The 23,511-nt window shown below is 41.3% G+C and overlaps 1 protein-coding gene across 1 annotated transcript in view; it reads right to left on the reverse strand.

Annotated features, from left to right (window-relative positions):
• Positions 1-18,776, reverse strand: part of RNF11 (ring finger protein 11) — a 73,458-nt gene extending 54,682 nt beyond the window's left edge. Inside the window, exon 1 of the mRNA XM_036757350.1 lies at positions 18,582-18,776. Coding sequence (XP_036613245.1) covers positions 18,582-18,704 — 123 coding nt within the window. The 5' untranslated portion in view covers positions 18,705-18,776. The remainder of the gene's footprint in view (positions 1-18,581) is intronic.
• Between the last annotated feature and the right edge of the window lie 4,735 nt (positions 18,777-23,511).

The raw sequence follows: 23,511 nt of genomic DNA on the forward strand, positions 1-23,511 counted from the left end.
TCACACAGGCTGTGGAAACCCAAGGTTTCATAAAAAACACTAGTTTAATTGTTCCACATCCACATTTAAGCCTTATCTCCTCCAAAGTTTATGGGTAAAACCACATCTTCTTTCATTCTCTGTATCTATCTCACATCTAATAAATACCTGCTGACTGACAGAAACCCTCTGAGAACCTGGGATCCAGAGTTACCACTGCTGTACTGCAACTTCTGCTTCTTCCTTTTCAGAATTCATGATTATATACTGTCAAACATGCACTGTTAGTCACTGTGGTCTTGTCCGAAGACTTCATCTTGCTGAAAACAACTCTGCTGTGCAATACAACAGTAGCTTTCTGCAACAAAAATGTAGATATATCTGGATGGCCATTTGCTCTACCTCATGCTGCTCTAATACCTTCCTTATATTATTATATACCCTCCTGAGAGCCCTAGCCACATTAAGTTGGTACGTTAAGTACCAACATAATTATCTCCCTGGCCCTAAGACTTGGTTCCTTAATTAAAAGTTTCACCTTGAAGCACATTCTCAGGATATCTTAAGACAAGGAGGCTTTCCATATGGCACATCCTGAAACATTTATTAAAGTTGTTTCCCCAAGTAAGGCCTAATGATAATACTCACATTTACACAGGAATTTAAGGTTTACAAAGTACTTTCCTTACTCTGGCAAGGTAAATGGTGTAACTATTAATACCCTCTTGGTGGGGGAGGGTCCTCTGCAGTTCCATCATGGACTTGTGATTTTATTATTTTATTATTCCCAACGTTTACTGTTCCTCAAACCACTTTCAATAATAACAAAAAAAGTTTAATGAACCTCCAGGGTAACTTAATATACTACTCATAATATCTTTTAGATTCATTAAGTGCTTACAATAACTAAAATAACTTTCTTAAAAAATAAAATCCACTCTAAATTAAAATGTATGTCATGTAAGTATAAAATATAAAACCGTATCCTACCTATAGTTATGAAAACTGAATACCAAATTAAAGCTCTATTATAATTGTGGGACATTCTGTATAATTAAAAGGAATCTAGCAAGACTCCATATGCTTATATCATGTAAAATTCTATGTTTTTGTTGAATTTTTAATGAAATAAGCTGCAAGTTGGAAGATGTTTAACAATCATATATAAACTTAATTTCAATATTAGACTTTATTTGAACAAAGGTTTTCAATATTGACTCAGACCAGGCAAATGTAGTCTTAAAACTGGTTCTGGATAGTACTCATTTCTGTATTTTGCTTTAAAACAAGAAAAGAAGGAAAAATTCTTGCTCACAGAAATATGTGGTAGAAAATAATAGAAATTTACAAGCTTTCTTGCTGAGATGTAAATTGATAAACTAATAAAAAGTCAAGATATAAAATATTTTTCTCATTAATAAAAGTGTTGTATTTATTGAGTGATAAGCCTACTTAAAGTTACAATTGCATATACTGCTTGTTTCTAACAACGTTCATTTATAACTAACCTTGCTAAGGAAAGAATCTCTTTAGCCTGAATTTCTTCTCTTCTACCGCTGGCACACTGCGTACACTTTCACAGAAACTACTTACCAGTGTTGTCAACTGGTTCATCTGAAAATCCACCACAGAGAATAGTGACATAAGCAGAGGATAAATCTAAACTGGTAAAGAGCCTTAATACTGCAATGAGCTACATAAGCTTGGTTTCCCTAATGCTTTCAAGATGGCTTTGTAAAGGACATGCCCAATCACCATGATTTTCAAACAGCCTGACATCTGTGCTTCAAGAGCAGAAACATTCATAATATACTTGGTCACATGAGGTGCAACTAGAGTAACAGAGTAGAATGAGGGAGCTACTCTGATGAATGTACAGAACACAAATGAAGGTATGTGCATGTATGTGACAATCCACTGGAAATCCATCTTGCACTTTAATGTCAAATCCTTGTATTGGTTTGGAAATAATTTGATGACAGATTGAGAAACCACAAAAATATGTTGTGCTTAGAAGTGATTAGAGTTTAATGTAATCACTGTACAAAAACACTAAAATCGTTGTGCACATAATCATGATAGCTTTGACTCAATGCAAAAACAAAACTATAATGCTTCAAAACACATGCCTGTTGTCACAGAGGAAATATATATATACATATATATATATACACACATACATATATATATATATGTAACATAACTAGGTAATTATTTACTGCTTTAAGTGCCATTAAAAATTTTTTTAGTGAAAACCACTTAGCCCACCATCACGAACCACTAAATGGGAATGCCTGTTGAAAATAAATCTCGATTATTGAGGGAAGATGGCGGCTGGAAAGCAGAGACTTGCGTGAGCTCCCCACCAGGTCCCTCCAAAAACTTACAAAAAATGGCTCTGAACAAATTCTACAACTGCAGAACCCACAAAATAGCAGAGGGAAGCAGGGCTCCAGCCCAGGTCAGCCTGGATGGTCACTGGGTGAGGTCTATCGCACACGGAGCTGGAAGCAGAGCCCAGTGTGGGCGGTAGCAGGACCAACCAGAACAGGCCCTAGCACCCTGAATCAGTGGGCTGTGGCAGTTACCAGACTTCTCAACCCACAAACACCAAAGACAACAGGGAAGATTAGTGGGAAAAGCTGCAGGGAACAGAGTGAAAGAGTTCATGGTTCAGCCACAGCCCCAGGGGGCAGCGGGGGTGGTACAGCTACAGAACTACAGGTGCAGTTGCTTCTGGCCCAAGGTCCACCTGGTGGGAGGAATTAAGTGGCAGATCAGAGCTGGAGTGCAGTGCCTGCTTAAGATCTGAGTCAGGTCCAGGTTGGTGGTTCTTGGGGGAGGAGGAGTGCTGGTGTGGCAGAGCTGGCTGTATCGAAATAGCTCTGAAAACAACAGCGCATCCCCTCAAGCTTGGAACAAAGTACTATCTTTACTCTACAAGCAGTCATACCCTGGCGAAAAACTCAAGGGTCAAGTAAGTTGGCTGGGAACATGGCCAGGCAGTGAAAACGCACTCAGATTCAGTCTCAGACTTTGGAATCTTTCTTTGGTGACAAAGATGACCAAAACATAAAGCCAGAAGAAGTCAACAAAGTCAAAGAGCCTACATCAAAAGCCTCCCAAAAAAACATGAACTGGTCTCAGGCCACAGAAGAGCTCAAAAAGGATTTGGAAAAGCAAGTTAGGGAAGAAGAGGAAAAATTGGGAAGAGAAATGAGAATGATGCGAGAAAACCATGAAAAACAAGTCAATGACTTGCTAAAGGAGACCCAAAAAAATACTGAAAAAATTTCTGAAGAAAACAACACCTTAAAAAATAGACTAACTCAAATGGCAAAAGAGTTCCAAAAAGCCTATGAGGAGAAGAATGCCTTGAAAGGCAGAATAACCCAAATGGAAAAGGAGGTCCAAAAGACCACTGAAGAAAATACTACCTTAAAAATGAGACTGGAGCAAGTGGAAGCTAGTGACTTTATGAGAAATCAAGATATTATAAAACACGAATAAAAAAGGAACGAAAAAGTGGAAGACAATGTGAAATATCTCATTGGAAAAACCACTGACCTGGAAAATAGATCCAGGACAGATAACTTTAAAATTACTAGACTGCCTGAAAGTCATGATCAAAAAAAGAGCCTAGACATCATCTTTCAAGAAATTATCAAGGAGAACTGTCCTGATATTCTAGAGCCAAAATAGAAATTGAAAGAATCCACCAATCGCCTCTTGAAAAAGACCCCAAAAAGAAAACTCCTAGGAATGTTGTTGCCAAATTTCAGAGCTCCCAGGTCAAGGAGAAAATACTGCAAGCAGCCAGAAAGAAACAATTTGAGTATTGTGGAAACACAATCAGAATAACACAAGATCTAGCAGCTTCTACATTAAGGGATGGAAGGGCTTGGAATATGATATTCCGGAGGTCAATGGAGCTAGGATTAAAACCAAGAATCACCTACCCAGCAAAAATGAGTATCATACTCCAAGGCAAAATATGGACTTTCAATAAAATAGAGAACTTTCAAAAAAAAAAAACCGAGCATTTTCAAGCTTTCTCAGTGAAAAGACCAGAGGTGAATTGAAAATTTGACTTTCAAACACAAGAATCAAGAGAAGCATGAGAAGGTAAACAAGAAAGAGAAATCACAAGGGACTTATTAAGTTGAACTGTTTTGTTTACATTCCCACATGGAAAGATGATGTGTATGATTCACAAGACCTCAGTATTAGGGTAGCTGAAGGGAATATACATATATATACATACGTATTTTATACACACACACACACACACACACACACACACATATAGACATAGAGGGCACAGGGTGAGTTGAATATGAAGGGATGATATCTAAAAAAATCAAATCAAATTAAGGGATGAGGGAGGAATATACTGAGAGAGGGAGAAAGGGAAAGATAGAATGGGGCAAATTATCTTGCATAAAAGTGACAAGAAAAAGCAGTTCTGCAGGAAGGGAAGAGGGGGCAGGTGAGGGGGAATGAGTGAATCTTGCTCTCATCAAATCCGAGGAGGGAATAACCTACACACTCAATTGGGTATCTTACCCCACAGGAAAGGAGGAGGAAGAAGATTAAAAAGGGAGGACGACAAAAGGGAGGGCAGATGGGGGAGGATGTAATCAAAAGCAAACGCTTTTGAAAACGGACAGGGTCAAGGGAGAAAATTGGACAAAGGGGGACAGGATAGGAAGGAGCAAAATATAGTTAAGTCTTTCACAACATGAGTATTGTGGAACGGTTTTACATAATGATATGCATATGGTCTATGTTGAATTGACTGCCTTCTTAGGGAGGGTGGGTGGGGAGGGAAGAGGGGAGAGAATTTGGAACTCAAAGTTTTAAAAACAGATGTTCAAAAAAAAAAAAGTCTTGCATGCAACTAGGAAATAAGATATACAGGCAATGGGGCATAGAAATTTATCTTGCCCTACAAGAAAGTAAGGGAAAAGGGGATGGGAGGGGAGTGGGGTGACAGAAGGGAGGGCTGACTGGGGAATGGGGCAACATGAATATACGCCATCTTGGAGTGGGCGGGAGGGTAGAAATGAGGAGGAAATTTGTAATTCAAACTCTTGTGAAAATCAATGCTGAAAACTAAATATATTAAATAAATTAAATAAATTTTAAAAAATAAAAAAGTAAATCTCACAATGGCAACTCCCCCTGCAGATGCTTATAAGCAATTTTAGTCTTTTTTTAAAAAATGCTTTAAAATTTTTTTATTATGAACTAATAATAATAGCTAACATATCTATAACACTTTAAGGTTTGCAAAGTGCTTTACATAAATTATTTCATTTTATAATCACAACAATAGGAGGTAACAGCTAGTACTGCTCCTATTTTACTGGTGAGGAAACTGTAGCAGTGGTTAACAAGGTCACACAGGTATAAGCAGCAGAGACAGGATCCTAACTTAATTCTTCCCACCTCTAGGTCCAACACTTTATCCATAGGCCACCTAGTTACCCCAAATCATCAGCCAACGTGAATACTTCCTTACACAAAGGAGGCCACAAAATGGGGGTTGTACATGAACTGCAAAAATGCACTAAAACACCTACCATTTTAAAGGTCACAGGTTCAAAGAATTGCCAATAGTCACATAACTAGTATGTATGTGACTTGAAGGCTATAGGTATTCCTGACTCCAAACTCCCAACTCCTGACTTTACCGCAATCCCCTATAACTATGCTGTTTCTCATCTATAATTTATAATGTAAATTGAACCTCAGAGGTTAAGCTACTTGTCATGATCAAATGTGAACCTGGTCTCTCCTAACTCCAATTCCAGGGCTGCTTCTCCAAGAACTCATGAAGTGAAGTTCAACAACATTTATGCTGGCCTCAAGAACAGAGGAGACTACACTTCTGATCAGTCTCCTCTTACTCATCTCAGAGGTAGCCAGGTGGCAAAATGGACAGAGTACTAACTTGAAGTCAGGCAGTGATCTGACCTTGGGCAAGTCACTTAACCTCTATTACTAAGGATTCTCATTTATAAAATGGGGATAATACTTAGTACCTAACTCTCAGGATTGTTGTAAGAATAAAATAATATTCATGAAGTACTTTGCAAACCTTAAAGTGCTACATAAATGCCAAAAGAATGCTGCTTCTTCTCCTTCTTCTATTACTCCCTTCCAGATACTCTTTACTCCAGGCAAATCAGTCTACATACCATACTCTACAGAGCCCAGTGCTGCTGGCACTCCCACCCCACCTTTGTATGAACATTCCATTTTCATCAGGCCCCGTCCTCTCTGCCTATTTGATTCCTACATTTAAAGACATCCAGGACTCTTTCATTTCAAATCCTATGTTTTCCTACCTCCATAACTTTGCTCATAATGATGAATCCTGTTCCATTTCCATCCCACCTTCTCTAGATTACCCCTTCACCAATCCCTATCTTCTCACTTATCTTTTAATCTCTCCTTATCTACTGGTTGCTTCCCAAAACTACCTACAAACAGGTTTATGTCTTCCTTATCCTCAAAAACCCTCACTTGGTCCTTTCAACACCACTAGTTATCATCCTGTATCTCTCCTTTTTGTGACTAAATTCCTGAGGAGGTTGTTTACAATGGATGTCTATGCTTCCTTTACTCTCAACTCAAGTAAACTCTTTACAATCTGGCTTCTGACCTTACCATCCAACTGAAACTGCTTCCTCCAAAGTTACCAATGATCTCTCAACTGTCAAATATAATGACCTCTTATCAAGCCTCACCCTTCTTGATCTCTCTACAGCCTAATACATTGTTGATAACCCTCTCATCTCTAGGTTTTCATGGCATTACTCTAGCCTGGTTCTCCTCCTACCTACTGACATCTCCTTTGCTGGATCTTTATCCAGGTCACACTTGCTCAGGGCAGGTTAAGTCTTGGGCCTATACTGTTCCGTCTTCTCCCTCTAAACCATTCCACTTGGTAATCTCATCAGAATCTTAGGTTTCAATTATCATCTCCACGGCAGATGATTCTCAGATGTACTTATCTACCCTAACATCTCTCCTAATCTCCATATTCTCATTTCAACTGCCTTTTAGAAATCTTGAACTGAACATCCTATGGACATCTTAAATTCAACACATCCAAAACTGCACTATCTTTCCTCCAAACCCTCCTCCAAACTGAGACTATGGTATCATCCTCCACTCATTCTCTCTCACCTCTCTTATCCATTTTGAAAATTATCTAATCTGTTGCCAAGTGCCATCAATTTTACCTTCATAATATCTCTTGCATAAGCCTGCTGCTCTTTTCTGACACTACCACCAGTCTGGTGGACCCCTGTCACCTAGCCCCTGGACGACTGCAATTGACCACTGGTTAGTCCCCCTTCCACAAGTTTCTCCTCACTCCAATCCATCCTCCACTTGGCTGTCAAATTCATCTTCCTAAAGCACAGATAGGACTATCCATCCCTCCCTCACCCCAATCCTATTCAATAAACTCTAATGCATCCTATCACCCCCAGGATCAAATATATACTCTTTGGCATTCAGAGTCCTTCACAACCTGGCCCTTTCTTATCCTTCCAGTCTTCTTATGTTTTACTATGTGACATTCTGGCCTCTTTATTGTTCCTTGCAGCATCTCCCAATTCTGTACATTTTCTTTTCTTTTAAAAATTTTTTATTTATTTTCAGTTCCAAATTCTCTCCCTCTCCCATCCCCTCCTCTACCCATTGCAATGGCAAGATATAATAACTATCATATATACATATGTGATATATATATGAAGCCATGTAAAATATATTTCCATACTAGCTGTGTTTAAAAAGAAAAAAAAGATGGAAAAGAAAGGAAAGAAAAAAATATGCTTCAATCTGTCCATCAGTTCTCTCTCGGGAAGTGGATAGCATTTTTCTGATCACTGCACTGATCAGAATTACTCAGTCTTTATAATATTGCTGTTGTGTATATTGTTCTCCTGGTTCTGCTCATTTCACTTTGTATCATTTCAATATAAGTTTTCCCAGGTTTTTCTGAAACCATCCCCTTCATTATTTCTTACAGCACAATTGTATTCCATCACATTCATATACTTGTTCAGTCATTCCCCAACTAACAGGCATCCTCTCAGTTTCTAATTCTTTGCCACCACATTAAGAGCCGCTATAAATAATCTTGTACATATGAGTCCTTTTCCCTTCTTTCATTTCCTTGGGGAATAGACCACTAGCCTTTTGGGCACAGTTCCCAATTGTTCTCTGGAGTGGTTGGACTTTTTCACAGCTCTACCAACAGTGCATTAGTGTACCTATTTTCCCACAAAAACATTCCAGCATTTGCCATTTTCCTTTTCTGTCATCTTAGACAATCTGATGGGTGTGAGATAGTAACTCAGAGTTCTTTTAATTTGGATTTCTCTCATTATCAGTAACTTAAGAGTCTTTTAGTTTCTCTAAGTACACCATCATATCTATCTGTAAAAATTTTGTTTTCTCATTCCTATACTTATTCTTTGAATGTCTTTTCTTGCATTACTGCTATAGCTAGCATTTTTTTTAGTACAATATGAAATAATAATGGTGATAATGAACATTCTTGCTTCAATCTTGATCTTACTGGAAAGGCTTCTAGTTTATACCCATTACAGATAGAGTTTGCCTGTGGTTTTACATAGATACTCATCGTCTCTGTGCATTTTGAATGACTGACCCCATGCCTAGAATGCTCTCTACCTCATCTATGTTTCTAGCTTTTTTTAAGTCCCATATAATATTTCATCTACAAGAAGCCTTTCTTAATATCTTAATTTTGGTGCCTTCCGTCTACTGAACATCTCCAATTTATTCTTCACGTATGTTGTTTGTACCCAGTCATTTGATTGTTGTCTCTTCCGCTAAGACTGTCAGTTCCTTGAGAACCAGGACTGTCTTTTGCCGTTCTTTGTATCCCTAGCACTTAGCAGAGTGCCTGCAACATAGTAGTCACTTAATAAATGTTCCTGTTGATATCCTCATTCCCCTGTCAAGGCCAAACTCAAAGGCTACATCACATCGCCAATCAGGCAGAAGGGGTCATTCTCCTACCCTCAACCTATCTCATACCATCTTCTATTCCCTCTAGACATATATAATTTGGGTTGTCAGTAAACATTTATTAAAAACTTACTTTGTGCATAAGAATTGTGCTAAGAGATACAAAGAAGAGCAGAAGGCAGTCCCCACTCCCAAAGAGCTCACAGTCTAACAGAGCAGAAAAAAGGCGAACAACTGGGTACAAACAAGACACATACTGGAGAGAATTAAGATTAAGAAGATTGGGAAAGGCTTCTTGCAGAAAGTAGTATTTTAGCTAAGATTTCTAGAAAGCCTGGAAAGCCAGGAGGCTAACTCCAATGAAGATTTGGGAAAATCTTCCCAATACCTAAAAATCTTTCTAGAGCGAAAAGGGCTACCTTGGAAGATAAAAGTTCTCCACTACTGGATATCTTGCTGGAGAAGCTGGACTACCAGTTAGTGATGTAGTAGAGCTCAGTATGGGTTGGACTAGATGGCCTAGATGATTCTGCAAGAGGTAAGGAAGTCACCAAAGGGAGTGAGGGAAGAGGTACTATGATTAGATCTATGCATTGGGAGGGGCAGCCAAGTGGCACAATAAATAACAGTGGGGGGGCCTAGGTTAGGAAGACCTCGGTTCAAATTCGGCCTCAGATACTTACTAGCTGTGTGACCCTGAGCAAGTCACTAAACCATGTCTGCCTCAGTTTCCTCATCTGTAGAAGGAAATGGTAAACTACTCCAGTATCTTTGCAAAGAAAACTCCAAATGGGGTCAAGAAGAGCCTGACTGATTGAAATTAACTCAACAATAATGCATGAGGAAGATTAGACTGATTTCCTTTGTATGGATTACATATGGAAGATGAGGAACTGGAGAAGACCTTATCTTTCTGATCTGCCATTTTCTATTTACTTCCTTCTTTGTATGTAAAAGTGAACATTCCAAACAATGCTGCACCAAAGCAAATTCTCTAGCACCCTTTACTTTTCACCTTAGAGGACAAGAATAACACCATTCATAGTCTTAAATTCTCCCCTTTGCCTAAATTCAAATCAACAATAATATTACGAAAATGAAATTGTCCTCAAAACTTGCCCCTCTAACTCCAAGTCCGCTTTAAAATCCCATTTTTGCTTAGTCTGTCAGTGAAATGCTTCTCTATGATGAGTACATCACACAGTCCTCCTCCTTTGGCATCCTGTCCCTGGTATCTATGTTGCCCCAATTCTCAAACCAATCTCTCTCAGGCAATCAAAGAGCCAACTACCAAAATCATCTTCTTTCTCAGGACACAACTTTAAAGATTCCATCATTCTAATATCCAACCAAGTCATCAAGGCCCACAAAACCAACTCCTTTTCATAGAAGACGTAAAGCAAGATTTGAACTAGGCCTTGAAAATGAGTTTAATTTGGAAAGTGAGAGAAAGGAGGAAGGGGAATCCAGGGACAAAGTCAGAAGCAGAAATGACCTCAGTGAATTTTGGGGGCAGTCAGGAGACTGACTTGCCTGGAGCAGGGGGAATAATGGGAAATTTGGAAATAATGATTTCATTTATACCATTTAATGAAATATTAAACTCCCACAGCACTTTTAAAATGGTTCAATTAACAAAAATTAACAAAAAATTTATTTACAAACACCTTTCAAGAAAGTGCATTGGTCTAAAGCCAGGAAGCCCTCAGTTCTTACTTAATCCTAGCTCTGCTACTATCTTTATGACCTTGGGAAAGTCACAGTTAGGTTATAAAGCTTTAAAAGCCAACAGAGGATTTTATATTTGATCCTGGAGGTAAAAGAGTATCACATGAATTTCCAGAATAGGCCATAAGATACCATACTGAAAAGTGGTAATCCTTTAATAATAATAGCTAGCATTTATACAGTACTTTAAGGTTTATAAAGTGTTTTATAAATATTATCTTATTTTATCTTCACAACTCTAGGAAGTAGGTACTTCCATTTTACAGATGTGGAAACAAAGGCAGAGAGAGGTTATGTGACTTACCTAAGGTGACACAACCAGTAAGCAAAGGCAGGGTTTTTAAACTAAGATCTTTCTGATTCCAAATCCACTGCTTTATCATTTTACAGATAATTATAATAGCTAATATTTATACTGTGCTTTAAGTGTTCCAGTGCCAAATGCTTCATATACATTATCTTGTTTGGTTCTCATAATGACCCTATAAGGCAGGTATTTTTAATCTTTCCATTTTATAGCGAAGAAAAAGGGGCCCAGCGAAGATAAGTGATTGTGCATCCTTCCTCCCCCAAGCTCTAACTTCAGGGCTCTTTCCATAGCACCACTTCCATAGGAACTTCCAGACCAAAGCATTCTCAATCACAGATCACCACTCTCAGCCCAAGCTTCCTCTAGGGCAGTGGCGGTCTTTGTTTTTGCATTTGTATTCCCAGGAGAGTGCTTGGCACAAAATAAGAACTTAAACTCTCTTTTCTTTTCTCTCTTTCTTCTACCTCTCCCTCCAGCCCGCCCTCCCTCCTACATGGTTTCCTTCACATTTAGATACAAGTTAATACTATAGCTTAATTTAGCATTAAGCTCTCTACTCCCCATTCTTCACCCAGTACCCGATTGTTTTTATCACTATTTCCAAATTCCAACTCTAGATTACCCCAGTGAACTTTCTTCACTTCTGAGCACAACCTGCAACGCTCCAATAGCTCAAGAAGCAATCCATGCAAACTGACTAAGTCCACAGCCAATCTGCTACTTCACCTCAACGGGCTACACCAGCCATCCTTCTACTCTTTACTAATTCCCTCCCTATTTCACTCCTCAAATCTTCTCAATGGCACAAAGACTCTTTCTTTACTCCAGGCTGTAGATCGAGAGCTCTCTTCTCTACACCTTTAGTCCCCTCAATATCACACTCCATTGACTTTCCTCCTTTGTTCCAGTTTCGGTCACTTTTACCAAAGAGTCAAACTTACCTTCTTGCTATTCCTCACACATGACATTCTATCTCCAGTCTCTGGGCCTGTGCATTCGCTGTTCCCTATGCCTGGAATGAACTCCTTCATGACCTCTGCCTCTTGAAAAATCTCGAGGTCACTTCAAAGCTCAGGTCAAGTACCACCTTCTAGATTGCGGTTCTTAACCTTTTTTGGGTCATGGATCCCTTCTGCACAGAAGCAGGAGATGGAAGGTAGTGTATGGGGGCTGCCAAGTTGGACAGTTTGACTGGAATCTAGAATATGGGAGAGCTAGTAACGAATGGGAAATAAATCTAGAAAGACAGTTTTGGTCTCTTCCATTGGCTCCTTCACGGTGTGGCTGAGCATACATACCCTAAGGTTCTGTCCAAGGTGATCTCATCAATTTCCTTATTGTCATGTAGATAACCTATAAATCCAGGCCCTATTTCACTCTTGGGCAACTGCCAGCTGGATATTGCCACCTGGATGTCCCAAGAGCATCACAAATTCAAGATGTTTCCCTTTCTGATTTCCTACATTCAGGCAGCTGGGCAATACAGTGCATAGAGTAGTGGATTTGGAGTCAGGGAGACCTGAGTTCAGACCCTCCTTCAGACAATTACCTCTCCCAGTCTCAAGTTTCCTCATCTATAAAATGCGGGTAATAAAAGCACCTCCCAAGGTTGTTATGAGAATCAAATGAGATAACACATGTAAGGGGCTTTATAAATCTTAAAGCGTATATAAATGCTTATTATTATTGATGACACTACCATCCTTCCAGTCCCCTAGTTCCGCCACTCTGTAGTTTTCATTGACTTTTTCTCTTCCCTCATCTCCCATATCAATCCTTTCCTGAATCTTGTTGGATCTTCTCTCCGCTCACATAGCTACCACCCTTGTTCAGGCCCTCATCACTCCTGGCCTGGACTATCACAACAGCTTTCTAATTGGTTTCCCAGCATCCCCTTCATCCTCCACACAGCTGCCAAAGTGATATTTCTAAGGCACAGGATTGACCATGTGTAGCTCCTGGCTCTCTACTGCCTCTAGGATGAAATACAAATTCATTCTGTTTGGCATTTAAAGCCATTCACAATCGCTCTCCGAACTATCTTCCCAGGCTAATTATCCATTCTTCATTCCAGCCAAACTGGAATTTACTGTTTATTGCCTGTATATGACACCCCTTCCCATCTCCAAGCCTTTTCATTTCACAGTCCCTAAGGCTGAAATGCTCTCCCCTTCTCACCCTCTCTTCCTGGAATCCTTAGCTCTCCTTAAGAGCCAGATCAGCTCTTCCTACAATAGACAATAGTACTTCCTACAAAAGAGCTTTTCTCCTCCCCCGACTTGTTAGTAGTGTTCTCCCCTCTTCATCATAACTATTTTGTATACACCTCATACTTATTGGGGTGCACACTATACGTCTACCAAGAAGGATGTAAGTTCTTTGATGGAGGTATCATCCTAGGTTGGTCTTTGTATCCCTGGCCCCTCAAACAATGCTGGATTCAGGCCCTTGAGCAGCAAACAACTCTCTGTTCTTACCTTCTGGTATCCTACAGTTAGATCTAGAACAGCACCCTAGAGAGAGAAAGCATCTTTCATCACTCAAAAATCAAAGGGGTAACATGCAATGAAAGCAATGTTGTTTTAATATGACTGAAATAGATAATGACATCCCACTTATCCAGAAATCAGGCTTTCAACCACTTTAGTCATCCAGAACATAGCTACAAAACCAGCTGTCACAAAGCCCACAAGACTTTGTTCTATGCTTTCTGCCCAAACGAATGTGTGTAAAATAAGGCATCATATTAGAAGCAGGATGATACACTAACAGTAGCACTGAAGGGAAGAAGAATAACAAGGAACAATCAGAGGGTTTTTCAAGCTCAGCAATCTGAGCTCTCTCTCCTCCCCCTCATTCCTTTAGCAATAGGGGCAAAATAGTGCCTATGGGCATCATTATATTGCTCAGAGTATAATAACAAAAATTCACTATGGATACACTAGGTCAATCAATGACTGAGCTCCGGTCATGGGTCATGTATAAGACACTGTAGTAAGGAAGCAGTGTATGGGGGGTGGGGGTGGAAGGAGGTTAAGAGAAAAGCCAAAGACCCAGTAGACCAAAAACCAAACCACAAAGTACATGAGTGTCAAATGAATTAGGAGTCAGTAAAGGCTGTTAGAACAAGATGAGAGGAAGGTTTCATAAAGGACAGTGGGTCTCTTGGAAAGGAGGTAGGCTTATGGCAAGTAGGAAAGAAGGTAGCAGGAGTTCTGGATATAAAATACATTAAGAAAAAGTAGAATGAAGTAGGTTCATTCTCCTGTTTAACTAGCATGGAAAGTTGTAACATACTTGAGAAAGATCTGACAAAAAGTTAACATGAAACTGATGACTAAAGGAGTACATTTCGGTTATTTGGATTTTTCATTTATTGGGAATTCATCATTCCCTAAATACGCTGGCTAAAGGAGGCATCCCTGTATTACTATTTAATCTTTGAATAATTATAGACTTAATAAAAATATGCATGCTTACTGGATACACTAGAGATCTGAAAGGGAAAAAGATTACCTTCAAAGACTTCTGCAGTGCAGAGATGTTAAAAAAATGTCCTTGAAGAAGGTTGAACAAAGTCATAGTTTAAAGTATTCAAAATGTAATGTTTTGTTATTTACTTAAAAAAGAAAATTTCTAAAAACATGGAAGGACCATATGAATTCTCTTTTAGCAAAGTGGAAAAAACATTTTGTGCTCCAGAGTCCAAGGACCTGGGTTTAAATCCTGCCTGCTGCTAACTGTGTGACCCTGGAAAAGCCATTTCACCCGTGGGCCTCAGGCTCCTCATCTGGGGAGTGAGAACACTAAGCTAGATGGCTCGAGGCCCTTTTCTACCTCTAGATAGATGACCCTTATTTTTAAAAACAGCTTAATTTTTTTCCCCCTGAGGGAGCGATGGGGGTTGGGAAGATGCTTCTAAACATAGTTTTAAAAAGAGTCTTAAATTCTACTTCACCATTGAAACCCAGTCCCTAAATCTGGTGAACTCTGGACCATTCATTATCTCAACTGTGTTTTTAAAACAAATTTTTTTCTTCTTCCTCCCATCATTATGGGCCAATACAGGATTTACAACAAACAAACAAACAAAAAACCTTCCCTCTGATGTCCCAGAAGAAAGCTTAAATACTTTTACCCAAGTCACATTAAAAGGCAGCAAGGTGTTGGGACCGGAGTCAGGAACATGTGTAATGGTAGCCTTGTAACAAGTCTCGTAATCTCCCTACACATTATAAAATATAGATGGTCTTCCAGGCTGAGAGGATTATAGTTCTTTCACAAATCACAAAATGTTTAACATTTATTTTTATTCCTGAAGAAAAACTGATTAAAAAAAAAAAAGGCAATGTTGTGATTGAACATAAATTCAAAGTTCTACTCCCCAAAGTCTTTATCTTCATTTAAAGGGCATGATATGGCTGGGTGCTGTAGCAAAAACATAAGAGAATTTCTATTTCTAATGTACATCTGTCTCTGCCACAATCTTACATGAACACAAACTAGTCAGAGAATTTTTTAGTAAATTTTAAATTATTGTAATGCGGAGAAACACAAATGGGCAGATTGTAAATGTGCACATGCAAATGCTCCACGCACCATTCATTCCTTGATAAATATTCATTACCAAGCTCTCATCCTGGTGACTGGGTGCAACAATCCTTCCTGGAAATGCTTTCTTCCTTCAACTGATCTCATGGCACTTTAAAGCTTTACCATGACTAAAATATGAAATGAAATAGAATCTCTGTTTAAATGTCCAGTCTCACCCTACTAGACTGTACAAGATCCTAAAAGAGAGGAGCTTCTTGTTCACTATACAGTGTTTAAATAAATGTTTGTCAAATGAACGCAAGGTATCTGGGGGGAAGGAGAGGGGATGGGGCCGCTGTAGGTTTAAATATTCAGAGTAAAATTGTCTATACAGACAGTCTTAGGGAAAAAAGACTAAAAGACAGTAAATGTAATTATATGACCAAAAGCATTCAAATCTTGGAAAACACCTGAGAGTACAATTGAGATTTGATCTTTAGGTCGGTTTACATAAAAGATTAATAATGTAAAAGAAAAATAGAATTGTAAATAGATATAGGACTACATTCATCTTCAAATAGCCTACATGGCACAGGGGGCAAGAGTGCCAGATGGATGTGGAAGTCAGAGGGTCTGGGTTCAAATACTGGCTCCACCACTTAACAATCACCTTCTCTGGGCTTGAGTCGTTTATTCTATCAAATGAAGGGGTTGAACTAGATAACCTCCCCTCTATCCCCTTCTGGCTCTAAATCTATGACCCTATAATATTTACTGATTTTAAAGACTGCCTAGCCTGCAAACTAAAAAAATGGCATAGGCTTATTTTGTATATACATCAAATAATAAATATATGGAAATTATGTTTTGCTTAAATGAGTTTAATGGAAGTAACAGGGTAAATTTTAGTAAGTTTATTCAACAGAGGGCTTGGTGTACATGCACATTGTGTAACAGAAACAAAACTTAAAGGCCACATCCTAACTAATCCATATGGTGTAATACCATGTTTGTCTCTGCATAATTAGCTACGCCCTGAAATAAAATAATTCCTACTTCATCTATCACTCATTCCTTAAGACATAGCAAGCCTAAATTAAAGATTTCCTGTAGTTTTGTGTTAATTATCTACCATTTCTTAAAAAAAAGACAAAGCTACTTCCCCTCTTCATTACATTAACAAAGGAAAAAAAATCATGGTGAAGATGGGTATTTCAAAACACTTGGAATAATGAATCTGAGCAAATTTCTTATCCCTTTAGGGAAAAGCACCCAAACATGGCTAACAGTGGCAAGTCCCAGGTTTCAACACTTCCTAGGTATGTGACAATCACAGGCAAGCCAGAAAATCTCTCTGAGCCTCAGTTTTCTCAAATGTAAAATGGGGTAACATCTGGATTCCTTGCATCAAGGGGTGCTGAAAGATAAGTATGGTAGGATTGTAAAATGCATATATATTGGTATAGTTTTTTCTCTTTTTGAAACTATGATATCAAAAAGTCTTCCAGTTGACAACAAATTATTGATAGATGTCTATCCCACTTCTTGGAGGCAAGTTCTTAATTTATTAGGATTTAAGTTCCTTTAGAGAATGGTACAGTAGTAGAGAGAGCAATGGTCTGGGTCAAAAAGAACCTGGTTTAAATTTCACCACAGGTATTGAATGCATGTGACCCTGAACCTCTCTGTGCCTGGGTTTCCTCATCTCTAAAACGAGGCATTAGACTCCATGGCCTTGAACATCCCTGCTAATTCCTGTAACTGTACTGCCTTTGTCCTATTCTCAGCACCTCAAACACAGTAGGGCCTTAATAAATGTCTGTTAATTATTTCCTGTTGTGAGGAAGGTCAAAAGCTATTACTAACACTAAGCAAAATTTCAAGGATTTCATGGTTCGGTGAAATTCTCATTGGCTCTGGGATTCCTACCGAGTAGAAATCACGAGAAAATTCACCCAGGGTTTTCACTTTCCTTAACAAAGAAGTCCTCTCTAAGCCCTCAGTTACTAAGATATCAGAAAAATCCAGCACTCTGGTTTTTTTTTGGGGGGAGGGGGCATTTAAAAGAGAAGTACCATATACCTTAAAAACAATCCATGGAACCAACAGCAGCCTTGCTTCGCTTCACTCGCGGTCATTTGGAAAGGGGAACACATTTGGGCCTATTGAGAGACTTTCTACAAGTCCTACCTTTTCCACAAAGGATGCCCAGGGAATGTAAAAGTAACGCTAAACACTCGGAGCTCTCACCGCCTCCTACCTCCCTGGCAAACAAAAGCAAACCTTAGGTTTTTCCGGTGTGAGAGGGCCACGGATTTAAACCTAGTCATGAGAAAAGAACAGCCCTAGACAGTGATGTCACCACATGAATCAACAAAGGAGGCACCCAGTCGAACCAAAAGAACTAACCCCCCAAACAATTCAAAATCGCGGATCCCCCCAGCCCCCATATTCACAAAGTGCTGTGACTGAGCAATGCTGACATTTTTTTAAAGCAAGATTAGGCAACATCGGAGGCCTGGGCATCCTGGATTGTGACACTCGAGCCTGCTTCGCTCTCGCTTTCCTCCAAGGGGTTTTAATTCTGCACCTGTAACGTTGATTCTCTAACGGGGGGGGGGAGGCTGCGTGAAGCGCCCCCTCCCCAGGCTGGGGAGCCTCAGAAGGAAGGAAACCTCAGGTGGATACGAAGGAAGGCCGACCCCGGGGAAGGTTTTTTCAAAGAGCTTCCGCACGACCAAGCTCCCCCTCCAAAACGGAGGGGTGGGGGGCGTGGTGGGGGGGCTTCGTGAAGTCATCTCGTGTTAAGTGAGGAGTGGGGGAGAAGCAGAAGCGGGTGGGGGGAGGCTCTGCCGAGGTCTCCGAGTCCGGGGCCTCGCTCCTCCTCTCTGGCCCGACCCCTGCCCCAAGCTGGCCAGGAGGACGGCGGTGACAGCTGGGCCCTCGGGACTCCGACCCCCGCCACCACTCACTCCGCACCTCCCCGCACTTGGCCTGCAGCCGCCGCCTCCCCTACCTGATATGGCGGCGGCGGCTCCTGATCCGGTTCCGTGCCCTCCCCGAAGCTGGCCGGGTCCGACTGAGACTCGTGGAGCAGGGAAATGTCATCCGAGGTGGGGGACTTGAGGCAGTTCCCCATCTTCCGGGAGTGCGTGAGAGGGTGGGGGAGGGGGGCGTACGGGGACGGAGGTGGAGGGAGGGCCCCTGGGGGAGCCGGCGGAGCGGGGGGGAGGGTCACTCGAGTGGGAGGGTCTGCGGCTGTCGCCGACGGGGGAGGGCTGGCGGGAGGGGTGGGGGGGGCGTCCGGGGCTCCGCTGCCTCCCTCCCGGGGGCCTTTCTCGCTGCTCCGGCCCGGCTCAGGCTGGCCGGCGGCGGCGGCTCATCCCCCTCGGCGGCCCCGGGCGACGGCTCCGGGTTCCGGGCTCAGGGCTCGGGCTGGGCCCCGCGGCAGCGGCCTGGCTGGGAGGCCCGGCTCAGGATCGGGCGGCGCTGGGGGCGGGGGAGGGGCCGGAGCGGCCGCGGCTGCCCCGGGGCCCCGCCCCCCGCGAGGGCGGCGTCTCAGGGCCGGGCCGGTCGAGGCCGGAGGGGGCCCGGGGCCGCCGACACGGACACCACGGACACGGCGGGCACCAGCGCCGCCGGCCAGGCCCGCATCCTAGCCGAGCCACGCGAGACCGGGCGAGGCGAGTCGCCACCACAGCCGAGCGACCGCCGCCCCCTCAGCGCCGGCCGCCACAACGAGGCCCGGCGCGACGCGGCGTGGAGCGGGACCGCCCAGCGTCGTGGCGTCACCCCGCTGTGCGTGCTCAGGCCCCGCCCTCGCTCTCCCCTTCCCGCGGCCCCGGGAGGCTGCTGTGCTCCTTCCCTCCTCCAGGGCCTCTCCCTCAACCCTCCCTTCTCCTCCCCTCCCCCCTCCTCTTTCTCTCCTCCCCCTGCTCCGCTCCTTCTCCTCTCCCTACTCCTTCCCTCCCGCTATCTTACCCCTTCTTTTTCCTTTCTCCAGACTCAACTAATCTTATTTTTAAAAGAGAAAGGAAATCCAAATTGTATTAAAAATGAAAAAGGAGAATTCACAAATGAAGCAATAAAATTAGCAAAAACTATTTTGTTTAATTATATCTTAATACAACTTATAAAAGAAGTAGATGAATACTTACAAAAATACAAGGCCCCCAGATTGGCAAAAGAGGAAGTGACCATTTGAATAATTTAACATCAGCAAAAGTAATTGAACAAAACGTAAATGAACTGCAAAAGAAAAAAAAATGGCTTCTTGGCTATCCCATGAATAAGACATTCCATCTCCTGGCTCTAAGCATTTTCTCCGGCTTTCCCTCACACCTGGAACACTCTCCATCTTCCAGTCTGACAACTGATCTTCCCCAGCCCGTCTTAATTTCAATGCCTTCCCTCTTTTCGTTACTTCTTGTTTATTCTATATAAAGCTTGCTTTCTCTATATTTATTTGCATGTTTTCTCTCTCATTAGATTGTAAGCTCTTGGAGGGCAGGACCTGTCTTTTGACTCTTTTTGAATCCCCAGTGCTTAGTACAGTGCTTGGCACATAGTAGGTGCTTAATAAATATTGATTGACATCTACTTGCCCATCCATATTATGTGAGATAATTTTTCTGACTCTCCTTTTCTCCCCACCCTTCAGTGTATTCTTCTTCCCCTCCCTTTCCATTCTTCTCTGAAGATAATGGAAATACTGTTAGGCCTTGTATCTAATAAGTCTCCCTCCATGACCCCTGATGACAAGAGGGTTCAGATGGGACACATGGAACATCTCTCCATGTTGGAATGTTTAACCTTGTTTAGTTCCTTATGATTGTTCATTCAGTTTTACCTTTTACTGTTTCTCTTGACTCCTGTGTTTGAATTTCAAAGTTTCTGCTCAGCTCTGGTCTTTTCATCAGGAAAGCTTAGAAGTCCTCTATTTCATTAAAGATCCATTTGCCCTCCATAGCATCATATTCCATTTTACTGGATAAGTTATTGTATACCTATATCCTTTGTCTTCTGGGATACACACACACACACACACACACACACACACACACACACACTCCAAGCTCCTCATTCCTTTTGAGTGGTGTCTGCTAATCATGTATAATTTTGACTGTGGCTTCCTCAGTACTTGAATTCTTTCTTTCTAGATACTTGTAGTATTTTTTTCATCTGGAAGCCCTGGATTTTGGATATAATGTACCTGGGAATTTTAATTTTGAGGTTTCTTACAGGAGATGATAGAGGCTATTTCTACTTTGCCCTCTGGTCCTAAGAGATCTGGGCAATTTGATCATTTCTTAAAAAAATCATCTCTAGCCCACCCCCCCCTTTTTTCTTAAATCATGACATTCAGGTAGTTCAATAATTCTTAAATTTCTCTACTCAGTCTGCTTTTCTGTTGTTTTTGCTATGAAATACCTTCATTTTCTATTCCTTTAACCTTTTGACTCTGTTTTAATATTTTTTTTATTGTCTAGTGGAGTTATTGACTTCTGTGTTTGGTCCATTCTGATTTTAAAGGATTATTTTTGCCTTGGGCAAGGTTTTGTATCTCTTCCAATTCTTCCATAGCTCTTCCCCGCCACTCCCTGCCCCCACCCTGCCCCATCTTTTTCTCTAGAACTCTCATTTTATCCAGGAAAAAAATATTTTTTTGTTTTTTTTAATTAATTTTTATTTTTAGTTTACAACATTCAGTTCTACATAATTTTGAGTTCCAGATTTTCTTCCCTCCCTCCCCCCCCCCCCAAAAATTTTTAAGCTCTTCTTCTCTTCCTAGAAGTCTAGTTAAATTTAATGCCAAAACTGTGTTTTCCTTTGTGGCTTTTCTTATACATGTTTTGGGTTAAATCTCTTCTGTATTTGTGTCTTGGTGGTCCCCATTACCATAACAGCTTTTTATAATAGTATTCTTTTTTTGTTTGTTGGTTTGCCAATTTCTGCAGCCTGCCTCCTGACTTCAGCCTTTATGTTGGTGTTGGGCTCTGCACACATCTGGAGGGAACGTCCAGGATGCTGTTGTTTTCTTGGGGTATTTAGTGCTCAAAAGGATCTTGGATCCTCTGTGTCTTTCAGGCAATTGTGTGACTATAAAGATGTGGTCTGCTGAGAAAGTTTGTCTTTCTTCAAGGATGCCTTAAATGTGTATGTAGATTATTCTCATAAAATTTTGTAGAGATGAGAAAGTAGGCATATGGGTCAGTAGTTCACCACTAATCTCAAGCACCAGTTATGGGCCAGGCATTGTACTAAGCATTGGGAACCCAAAGAAATGCAAAGATGGTCCCTGCCTCAAGGAGCACATATTCTAATGGAAGAGATAACATGTAAATATATCTATCTGAATTGATCTGTTTATCGATAAATCAATAGAGTATATAGATATATAGATACAGAGAGGGTAAATTGCAGGTAATCTCAGAGGGAGGGCACAGGACTTTGATATACTCTCTTCTTTCACATACCTTGGAGTTAGATTCCTCTGGTGCCCACAAAATTGTGTCTCCTCCTCTGTGAATAAATCAGCCTATTCCAAGTGTTCTTTCCATCTTTAATTCTGGCTTTGCTAATGAATGATAAAGCCAGGGTTGGGACCCAGGCATCCTAGGGCTGGGCTCAGACCAAATAACATACAAATCTGTTGCTAAGAATTCACAACAATTGCATTGTCCTGGCACCAAGTATCACAATGAAATCTAACAAATGGTCCCAAATGGCTGAAAGTTTCCAAATAACCCGACCTTTGCCCCTGGATCAGGTAGGCCTCAAAGTGCTCAAAGGGGGCTGAGAACTCATTGAATCCAATTTTCCAGAGGTGGCAACTGAGGCCCAGAGATGGGAGAAGTCTTGCTTAAGATCACAAGGCAAGGGAATAGAATATCAAAAGGTCTTGGTGAAATTTCTAGTTGTCATGGGACATTTGTTATCCTATAAACACTGCTGAAGGCAGCAGTCACTGAGAAGGCCGGTCACCTGGAGATGGTTTCATGGGGAGAGCCCAGGAGGAATGGGGACTTTCAGGATCTAACAGCCCTGTCTTGAAAGGTACTGGTTGTCATGGCTCTCAGTGAATAAATGAGGGAAATAAAAGCATTTATTAAGTACTGTTTATGTGCCAGGCACAGTGCTAGGCACTGGGAATACAAACGAAAGTGAAAAGGGCCTTGCTCTCAAGGACCTTCCATTCTAATAGGCCAGGTCACAGATACAGAGGAGTGAGGAGGAATCCTGCCTCAAAAACTTACTAGCTATGCAGTGCTGGCCAAGGCATTTAACCTCTCCAGGCTCAATTTCTTCATCTGTAATGGGGATATTAATAGCACCAATCTCCCAGGGTTGTTATGAGGATCAAATCTCTCTCTGTCCATCTCTCTGTCTGTCTCCATACATATACACATATGACATATATACACATACATATTATATATACCTAAGTATATATCACTTGGTAAGCCCTAAGACACTTTAAATGTTAGCCATTACCATTATCAGGTTAGATTTTGAAATCATACCCGCCTGGGGAATTTAAAAAACTAAAACAAACCCTTTCCTCCATGATTTTGGAATTCACCAACATTGTCTGTGACCTCCCATCTCAAGGAAAGTGGGTACGAACATGCCTGCCTCTGCCATGGCTTCTGCAGTGAATTGATCAGGGCCTGATTATTGTCACCTCAGGCTCTTTCTTCTCAGGCCTCCTGCAGCGCATGCTGTTCTTACACACAGGTTCCCTTTCCCTCAGGACTAGGTCTGCCCTGCTGCATACCAGCCCCTTCTGAATAAAACAAGGCTAAAAAGAGCTCTCAGAGTCCAAATGGGTTGATTTTTTATAGATCACAGAGGGGAGGCTCCTCCAGTCAGAGTCCTACCTCCTGAGTCCCAGCCAGTCAATATCTTGGAGGCATCCCTAGTCACTAGAACCTCACCAATCAGGA

This window comes from Trichosurus vulpecula, chromosome 4 (genome assembly GCF_011100635.1).
Source record: "Trichosurus vulpecula isolate mTriVul1 chromosome 4, mTriVul1.pri, whole genome shotgun sequence".
NCBI classification, from domain to species: Eukaryota; Metazoa; Chordata; class Mammalia; order Diprotodontia; family Phalangeridae; genus Trichosurus; species Trichosurus vulpecula.